Consider the following 10,433-nt stretch of genomic DNA (forward strand, 5'->3'; position numbering starts at 1 on the left):
ATAAGCTCAGAAATTAAGTTGTATATAATAATGTGAAATGCCAAAGGGAAAAGTATTGAACACGCCAACTGCTATTTAGTTAATACTTTGTACAAAAGCCTTGTGGTCTTGTGTGATGAGCGTGCATACAGGCCATGGCAGCGCAGTGCATTACTCACAACCTCCATTCAGGATACATGGAACTGGGTCTGCTTCTAGCTTTCCATTAATCATTCATTGAGGGTCACTGTATAGGTTTGTCTCAAATTCTTTAACGCGTACGATTTCTTGGCGGCTATGACATGTCGTTCCATTTGCCATTTTCAAACCAACTGTAGTGGATGTTAGGTTACTGGACAGTTTTTAGTTATGGGCCCATTCCATTTGAAAAGGCCAAATTTATTAAGTTATGGACTGTTATTACATTATGAGCTTTTATTGTTATGGGTTTCTCCTATAGAAGTCCATAACATAATAATGACTTGTAAGGTTATACATTTGCCCTTTTTAAAATGTAACAGGCCCGTAACATAATTTATTATTACGCCACTTATTACATTTGCACAGAATGTATTTATTTATTTATTTCCTTACATACCAGGCCAATAACGTAATAAGCTATTACATTACTGGCCTAAAGGTATTTTATAGGTTCAGGACCTTTATTGTGTTATTGGCCAGTTATTACGTTAGGGGCTTCCACAAGGTAGTCTTACAATCTTCCTTGTACAACAATTTATTACTTCCACTCAGTTTTTTCACCTCACCCACGGGTTCTGAAGGATTATTTATTTTTTTTTAAAAAAATTTAAGGAAATTGAAAAAAAACAATATAAACCATTTGGGGTATTTCTGGCAGCACAAACCGAAACAACTTTTTTGTCATCGTTTCAGTTCAGGTTAGTGGTAGTCAGTCACTTTTCTGCCACCCAGAAGTATCCTGGCACCTATTGTGTACAAATATTATGAAATGGTCCATAGAGCATGTGTGTTCTGACAGGCAGTTGTTCACCTACATGGATGGATGCTGTGGCGCCTCCTGCAGGCCCAGAGCGGGACGCCTTAATTTACATGAACTTCATGAAGAACCACAGCTGCTATGATGCTATTCCTACCAGCTCCAAGCTCGTCATCTTTGACACCGCACTGCAGGTGGTGAAAGAGCACCTTGATTGAATGCATTGTTACTTTCATAGATTGAAAAAAACAAACAAACAAAAAACATGAAAAACCAGATGTGTTTTGTGCATTCATCTGAAGGTGAAGAAGGCTTTCTTTGCTCTGGTGGCTAACGGCGTACGAGCAGCACCGCTGTGGGACAAGAAGCTCAAATGTTTTGTAGGTGAGCAGTGCTTCTTTTTTTTTTTTTTTTAAATGCCTAAATCTCCATTTCTCTTATCTTGCTTACAAGTGCACACCACTCACTGCTGACTTGTCACTTCAGCTCTTCTCAGGTTTCAGAAAGGACACACGTGCGCGCGCGCACACACACACACACACACACACACACACACAAACAACATTAAAGGTTCTATAGCGCCCAGATGGCCTGTATTTCACTAACAAGTTCTCTTTCTGTATTTTTTTTTTTCTCAAAGTGAAACTGGCAGACATTTCCAATCATACTAAGTCAGCAAACATAAGTCACACTGACGCCGGCCCATCATCAAAAGTTCCATCGCCCTGATGTTGCAGGGAGAGCGTTTGCTCATTGGCGTCAGCAATTAAAGGTCAGAGGACGTTGATGTTAAAAATGTTCTTGATAACTCTCGAACCGCTTTACAAACTACAGCTGCCATTTCAAAGTGATTATATTGCAGATATACAGCAGTTAAATCAATGAATATGATTCAGAATGCGCCTTCTGCTTTTTGCATCCAGCGCCTTCCGGTCTTCGGCTCTATGATGTCACATGAGCCAAACGGCCTGTTCATTCGGCGTTGTGTGCTGTCGTTCCATGCTGTGTTTCCCGTCCTTGTATATTTGTTGTCGTATGATTTAGCGATTTCACAATGGTTTATTGTGTAGTATTTGGTTCTACAAATGGTTCTGGTGGTGGAAAGAGTTTATTTGGCTTTCCAAGTGGAAAAGGAATACGTGACCAGTGGATAGAGAAAGTCAATTGACAGGGGAAGAAACGTGGTCAGCTATGGGTGCCTAGAAAGCATTCTAAAATGTGCTGATCACTTGGAACCGGCGTGTTTTGAGAAAGACTTAGCAGAAAGCACTGGATACAGAGGTAGAGGCTGAAACCAGCTGCAGTGCCAACTATTTTTCCTACGGCCATCGGGACCTCAACCGCCAGCAAGAGAACAGAATCTCGCAGCCGCCACGGTTCCGCGGCGAAGATTTATGGGATGCAGAAACATACCAGTCTGTATTTCCAATCTGCTCTGCGCGGTATTGTGTCGAGCCAGTGGCCTCTCTCTTTTTCTGTTGTACAGCCGCTACTTGGCTGCTCGTCGTCATCACCGTCAGGTTCCGACCGCCTGATCGGCTCAAACATGTACGGTTTGATTATGCCAAGTTCAGTTGGGTTCTCCTGTCTGTCGAAATCCTCCTCATATTCCAACACACCTCGCAATCACGTATAGAGTGTAGCGCGCTGTGTTTGGCAATTGCAACGTCACTTCCGGTAGCCCTTTGCATTTGATCGAGTAACCACACCCCGGCGTCTCAATTGTCGGCTATGTTCGGGGAGGGCTCAATAAGCGTAAAAAAAACATTTTTTTAGCTAAACTATAGTTGACTACTCGCTGGACGTGACGTGCATGTATTAGATAACATATAAACAATGCAAATAGAAATTTTAACTGACGCCATAACATCTTTGTCCTCAGACCTTTAATCGAAATGTACCACCGCACAACATCTGACCAATGCTGGAGCCAGCGTTGTTCTCCTCCATTCACTACACTGATCGGCTCAGTGCTGCATTCACTTGTTGGAAATCTTACTACTGCCTTACTGCCCATACAACAAAATCACAGGTCGTTTCTATGTATTTTACTATCCGATGTTTAAAAAAAAAAAAAAACACTTTTAAAAATAATAACCCAATTTAGTGTTTGTAATTAGGACGGAATTCAGGTGAAGTACAAAATTTTAAAATACAAGGAATAACAATTAATGAACCTCAATAATGGCAAAATCAGCACTCGAATCCTCCTCTGACAGCCTGCAGAGGTGGAAAAAAAATACTGAGCAAGTCATTTCAATATCTCATGACATCGTGCAAGTTTCATTGTGGCAAACTCATGGCCGGCACAATTGTTTGGTGTTGACACAGATATTTGTTTTGAATAACATTTCTTCGGAAGGAACAGCAGCCGTCAAAGTCCTCCGTGGTCACACAACACCCCCACCGTACAAAAAGCCATTCATTTCACAAAAGCAAATGCTTTTGTTATGCCATCTTGTCAAACTCTTTTTCAAAGGTGAGCGATGCAGTCAATGCAACAATGAGCTTACAAAACCTGTGTATAAACGCGGAAATGAAATGAGTGTTTTGTGTGTGTTTTGAGTGTAAGTAAGCCTCTGTCATCTAGAACTCGTGTTTCATAAAATGTAGCAACCTTTAGATTATGAGCGTGATAAAAGGTTTGTCGTCGCTTTCTCCTAAATTTTATACATAAAAAGTGAGGTGGTGCCCCTTTACGAAACAAATTTGTTTGATTTTAACGTTAAAGCGTAAATCGGACTAAACCGGAAGTGAACGCAGGCATTTACCTTCCTTTGTATCTTTTTCCAAATTAATTAAATTTCTATTTCAACCAATGTACGCTACAGGAGAAATGCTCACTAACAGAGATTTAGACAGATTTGTGAACAATATTTGAGGGAAATGGCTTTTTGTGGATTTAGAAAAAGTTTTAGGTCTTGGAGTCCAGCTCACGAAAAATGGGAGCAAAAACAAAAGTGTTGCGTTTATATTTTTGTTCAGTGCATTTTGCTATCTACCAGAAATTCCTGATGGTGAGCTCAAGCGCTGTTGGGTTATGCAGCAGGACAATGACCCAAAACATTCCAGCAAATCCACCTTTGTGGTTGTATTTGTGAGTTATTAAAATTGGCTAGATCTGAAACATTTAAGTGTGATAAATGGGCAAATACTTTTTCTTTGCATTGTATACATTTTGTGCTGAGTTGCTAACCATGCTGGCTGTTGACCTCCTTTAAAAAAAAAAAAAGAGAGAGATCATCAAGGGTTCTGTGGGAAATTATCCAATTTCACTTCAGTTGCCCACAAATTATTTCTTTATTGCAAATACACCGTGTTGCCATTCCTACAACAGAATAAATCTTGGCTCCCTGTGAGTATCTCAGATTTGTGTTCAATGAAACAGGCCCCGATTTCTGACTGGGTAAGTGAATGGACGCGCAGAATTAAGTAATTGTAACGTGGTGTGTTTTATAACTCAAAACTGAGTTGCTGGTCAACATAGCAGCACTACACAGTGTTGACTGGAGGAGCTATTTCCTCGTTTTTGACAAGTAAAAACTTTGAATTTTAAAGTACTTGCACCAAACTATTGAATACACGGTTTCCGCAACCCCAGGTTATCACGCATCTAATGATAGAGGTTATTTTTCAGTCAGATGGTGTCCCAGTATTTTGCATCATATTCAGTGGAAAGTGTATGCCATGTGAATGTTGGACCAGAAATGCTTAATGTATTGCCATGCATATGGTCCATTTGTGAGTAAATAGAGACAAGATCATCATTATTCCAGTATTCAGACTTTTTGTGACATTTTTGTTCGTGCTGTGAAGTTGTCCTAATGTAAAATGGGTGCCTTGTGTTGTGAAACACTGAACTAGACTGGGGTGTGTTGACGTGGGAGCAGAGACTCAGTTGAACAAAGGTCGTTATGACACGCTTTCAGTCACAAAATCGGACTAAACGTATGTTGAAGGTCATAATATTTGCTTGGTTTGCTTGCTATAAAACAGTATGGCGTATTAGACCAATGCTGACAAAGCGGCAGAAATTGTGAAAATTCAACTGTAATGTTTTGAGAGGAAAGTCAAAATATTTACAAAAATGGTGTTGTCAAAAAACACTTTCCATGTTCGTAATACTTTTATCAGACATGTTGCAATGATACAAGAATATTTTCAGGAAGTAAAGTTGTAATGTTACAAGAAAAGTCTCAATGCAAGAAAAAAGTTGCAAATCAAAATCTTATGGGAGTACATTCATAAAATGTCTTCATTTTTGTAAAAATCTCTTGTTTTCTGAGAAAATTCCAACTTTGAAATCACAATTAAAACTGTCGTAATTCTGTAACTTTATTTTCTGAGTACGGTATCATATTTATTTGTTGTCCTAATGCAGTGGATCCTCGGTTTATGATGTTTCTTTTCTTAGGTGGTTACAATACCTGACTTTTTAGGTATAAGTCTAAAATCACTAACCTATGCTAACACAGTTGTGAAGTCATAATTCTAGTAAATAAATGTATGTAAAACACTTTTAGTCCATAAATAAACAATCAAATGAAAAACAGTAAATGCGGCAGTGACTGAGCATGCCTCATGAGGGCATATTTTTACGTCGCATGCTTTTTGAAACTTTAAAATGTCGTCTGTCGTTGATGTCTGAAAACCGAGTAACCCCTGCACCCGTTCGACAACATGTGAGTGATGTAGAAAACCAGAGAGCTCCCTCATGTAGCCCAGACGTGTTCTGCACTTTTAGAAATTATGTTTGCATGCAGGAATGCTGACCATCACAGACTTCATCAACATTCTCCATCGTTATTACAAGTCTCCTCTGGTGAGTCAACACATTTCTTTTTATATCAAATAAATGCACAGGGGTGTTTACATTTGGCATGTCTTTGGTTGTGTTGCCGTCTATGTTCTTCTACAAACCAGTGAGCCAATGAACAAGCCAGTTGATGGATTTCTGTTGATTACAGGTTCAGATATATGAGTTGGAGGAGCACAAGATAGAGACGTGGCGAGGCATGTATATATGACATAAGAGTGCAATAATGGCGTGCCAAAAGCAGTGCTTGTCGTCAAATTTCATTTTCACTAAAGTTATGAATTTGCTTCCCTTTGGCAGAGATCTATCTGCAGTACTCCACCAACAGGCTCATCAGCATCACTCCCGAGGCCAGGTCAACACCCCCCCCCCTCCCCACTTTTTTTTTTTGAAATGATAAACGTTGTTGGGCATTTGTTTAAAGACCATATTATCCGCCCTCTAGTCTGTTTGATGCCATCTACTCACTGTTAAAGAACAAGATACACCGACTTCCTGTCATCGACCCGGCATCAGGGAACGTCCTCCATATCCTGACACACAAGCGCATCCTCAAGTTCCTCCACATATTTGTAAGAAAAACAATTACAGTGGAACTTCGATTTAATGGACTAATAGGTGCAGGGTGACATCCGTTGCAGCCGTTTTTCCGTTATAGTGAAGCACTTTTTACTTATTTTTTTTGGGCCATGCACCTGTATGACTGTACAGTAAAACAATATTGTTTTGTACCTTTTTTGTGGCCTAAAACGCCCACCATAGTTATAGTAGTAGTAAGTTTTACATTTTATCCAGACTTACCACACTGGTGTGCTTGGTCAGTGGTGATAATCAGTTGTTGTAGTAAGCGAGTCAAGTCGGGTGGCTTTCGTGACCCGCGAGGAATTAGGGTGCTTCCTATTCCATAGACCAGGGGTGTGAAATTTATTTTTGTCGCGGGCCACATTGTAGTTATGGCTTCCCTCGGAGGGCCGTTATGACTGTGACCCCATCCATCCATCCATCCATCCATTTTCAACACCATTTATCCTGGTTAGGGTCGCGGGGCGCTGGAGCCTATCCCACCTGACTTCGGGTGAAAGGCGGACTACACCCTGAACCGGTTGCCAGTCAGTCGCAAGGCATATATAGACACGGACAACCATTCGCACTCACATTCACGCCGTCACTGAGTGGGAACTGGACCCACGCTGCCTGCGCCAAAGTCAAGCGAGTGTACCACTACACCATCAGTGATGACTGTGAACCTCACATAATGACATATACACAACAAATTGATGGATAACCATTTTTTAAATCAGAAGCCAATAAAAAATGTTCAACTATTATTACATTTATTTCAAAAAGGTGATTGGTAACATAAAATGCTTGCAATATCTCAACATTATACAAGTAAAGACACCAATTTTGGTATTTTCACAAGAAACATTAAGTCGACACACATGATTTGCTTTCGCGGGCCACATACAATGATGTTGCGGGCCGGATCTGGCCCCCGGGCCACCAATTTGACACCTGCACCATAGACGAACGGCTTGACAAAAAAAAACTGTTACTGTATCAAAAATACCATGTTCCAGATTCCAGAGACTTGTGTCGTATTCTTCTTAAACACTGCCGTCATGTGCATTCCTTCTGCTCAGAGCTCTATGCGACAATAGATAGAACTCCTGCAATCATGGCTGCCACGTCAATGCATTGTTGCCACATTCAACATGGCGGCCACGTAGGCATGGGAATGTCTGCTGGCTGTATGTAGTTATTTATGTGTGACCTGTAAATAGGTGTTCAAGTCTATGCCTATATTGCGCCACAGCGGCAGTAAAAAAAAAACAGCGGTCAATTCTGGAACTAACAAACTTTGTCAACACCGGTTTACATGACAAGTGGAAACTATTTTAGGACACATGAACTGTCCAGCTTGTCCGTTATTTTCCATATCCGTTAAATTGAGGTCAGTTAAATCTAGGTTTCACTGTGCAGTCTTCTGCTGCAAAATTGTAAGTTTGCTATTGTCTTTTGTCTTTTTTTATTTGATATGTCTCCTTCACCAGGGTTCTATGATTCCAAAGCCGTGGTTCCTGCAGAAACGGATCAGTCAGCTGGCTATCGGTACCTTTAAGCAGATCGCAACAGTGCAGGAATCTGCGTCGGTCTATGACGCTTTAAGCATCTTTGTGGAGCGACGAGTGTCTGCTCTGCCTGTCGTCAATGAGCAAGGTAGTTCACCAATCCGCATTAGCCTCTTTTACACAGAGATCCTGCTAAACCCGCTGCGACCACGACTACACTGGTGTAGGAGGGCTTTATGAATCAACAATCAATGCTTTTACACACAACCCAGCGAAGCAGGATATTGCAGCAACTGTGTGAGCTTTCACACGGCTACACATCAGATAACCCGTGACAATTTTTTCTAATCACAAACTGGGCTGGAGAAGTGAGTTTTTATTGTGTAACTTCTACGGAATAGCCTCACACACGGGTGCATGTCTCTGATATGTCCTCAGAAGCCGGAAAATTGCAGACACCCCACATTCCATGTCTGTGACGTTTATACAGAACGGTGACCTGAAAAAGACACAACAATTCTGGTTTTAACAGGCTGTGGAAAAGGGGCTACAGCAAAACTGGCATTTTCTTAAGATGTAAATAAAATTGGGTTTTCTTCTAAACATCAATGTCGTGTTTCACGTGTCTCATGTCCTCATCGAGCAGGTACAATGTGAAGTTCTGCTATAAATGTTAAAAGTTTGGGTTAGCTAATTAGCATAACCAGTTGACTCAACTTCAGGCCAAAATTTGATTTCCTTCTATTTTGAGAAATTACAAATATGTTTAAGTGCAATTCAACAGCTTCTCTACTCAGTAGAGCTGCTTCACTCCGTTTTTGAATTCATGGTGAAAAAAAATCTAAAGAATGTCTGGTGCAATACAATATGGTCATGTATGACCGTGCATTTCCAGTGTTAATGTCTTTTATTCTATACCTCTTTCTCAGGTAAAGTGGTGGCGCTATACTCCAGATTTGATGTCATTGTAAGTTTCACAAGTTCATACTGTTCGGCAAGTTCTTTAATGTTACTGCATCTTCGTGTATTTGGATTTGAGGCCTCAAAACAAGCAATTGTGCATCTTATCACATACAAACATACATGAAAAGGTTCAACTTGCTTAACCCTCCAAATATAACTCTGCTTTGGTCTGTATGAAAGAATCTCGCAGCCCAGAAGAACTACAACAACTTGGACATGACCATGACAGAGGCTGTTGCCTCCAGAGCCTGCTGCATGGAAGGAGTACTCAAATGTTATCCTCATGAAACCTTAGAGACCATCATTGACCGGATTGCTAAAGCTGAGGTAAGAGGATTCTTTTTCCCCGTATTCTTTCGACAACACGACGACTGCTCATTTAGGCAGCAAACTAGTCGAGTCTGAACTAACTTCCTCCGTCTGCTGGTGGCTGCTAAGTCATGTAAATTCATTGTTTCTGAGTGTCCATGCTTTCAAAAGAGGTGTCCATTCATCCATTATCTATTCTGTTTATATGGTTTCTGGTGAGCTGGAGCCTATCCCAGCTGACTTGGGGTTTTTTACAAGCATATTTTTGTTGTTGTTGTTGTTTACACTTTATAACGTGCAAAAAGTGCATTTTATAATTTTTTATTCAAAATGAAATTCATCACAATGCTTTTGGTGAATGTAACTCATTGTGCAACTGTTTGGGTCTGAATTACTTTTGTCCTCTGCTGACTCCTGACAAGTAGTGATGATATTCTTCATACCTGCAGTGTTATTAGACAGCAACAACACAAAGGGTCCCTTTAGGCAGCAAACTAGTTGGATCTGGATTATTTTCCTCTCATCATTAGGCTGCTGCCAGGAAGTGGTGATATTCTTTTAACTAGACTAAAATATCTGGTTGGCCTCTCTGGTGCTGCGCACACATGGTTTTTATCCTACCTCGCTGAGAGAACTTTTATGGTAAGCTTAGATACATGCTCCTCAAAAGACTGTGAAGTAGCATGCGGTGTGCCTCAGGGTTAAAAAAAGGTTGCCTTAAAAAATCCTTTCATTATTCTGGTATTTAGCAAAATGGAAATCATTTTGGTCGTCCTAATTGACCAAAAACAGGAAAGGTATAAGTCTGATTTTATGTCAGACACTGAGAAAAAAAAAGTGTGTGTCTATCTATAAAGCGTATATAAACATCTGATTTCAACTTTAGCCGAGATATACAATATTGGCAAAGATATACAATATTGGCAAATAAAGCTGTTCCTATGAAGCAGTAATGTCCCGTTGACTTGTGTTGTGGCTTTTCTAGGTGCATCGCTTGGTGTTGGTTGACGCCAAGGATGTGGTGAGAGGGATCGTCTCACTGTCGGACCTCCTCCAGGCCCTGGTCCTCAGCCCAGCAGGTATTGACGCACTGTGCACCTAACGCCACCACCTCCATACGTGCGCCTTGCTTTCTCTCTCAGTCCCACTCCGGATGTGTGGCTGGCCCACTCCTCATCCACAAAGGCCACGATTGGTTTCTGGTGGTCCACACGCCATCTTCTCCAGTAGTGGCTTATGTGCGGCCCACTTTTTCCATCCCCAAACATTAGCATCCCCAAAGTCAAGAAAACATATTTCTCTACAAAAACATCTAAAGCAGTGACTCCAGGTTGCT

At 40.9% G+C, this 10,433-nt stretch overlaps 1 protein-coding gene across 1 annotated transcript; it reads left to right on the top strand.

Annotated features, from left to right (window-relative positions):
* The first annotated feature begins 1,009 nt into the window (after window positions 1-1,009).
* On the top strand, window positions 1,010-10,199 carry prkag3b (protein kinase, AMP-activated, gamma 3b non-catalytic subunit). The gene is made up of 10 exons (XM_061691607.1): window positions 1,010-1,131; window positions 1,240-1,321; window positions 5,701-5,759; window positions 5,905-5,950; window positions 6,054-6,108; window positions 6,199-6,325; window positions 7,808-7,973; window positions 8,755-8,792; window positions 8,969-9,115; window positions 10,083-10,199. The coding sequence occupies exons 1-10, from the start codon at window positions 1,051-1,053 to the stop codon at window positions 10,197-10,199; spliced, it is 918 nt and encodes a 305-aa protein (XP_061547591.1). The 5' UTR covers window positions 1,010-1,050.
* Window positions 10,200-10,433: the final 234 nt, after the last annotated feature.

Source organism: Phycodurus eques, chromosome 12 (assembly GCF_024500275.1).
Source record: "Phycodurus eques isolate BA_2022a chromosome 12, UOR_Pequ_1.1, whole genome shotgun sequence".
Lineage (NCBI taxonomy): Eukaryota > Metazoa > Chordata > Actinopteri > Syngnathiformes > Syngnathidae > Phycodurus > Phycodurus eques.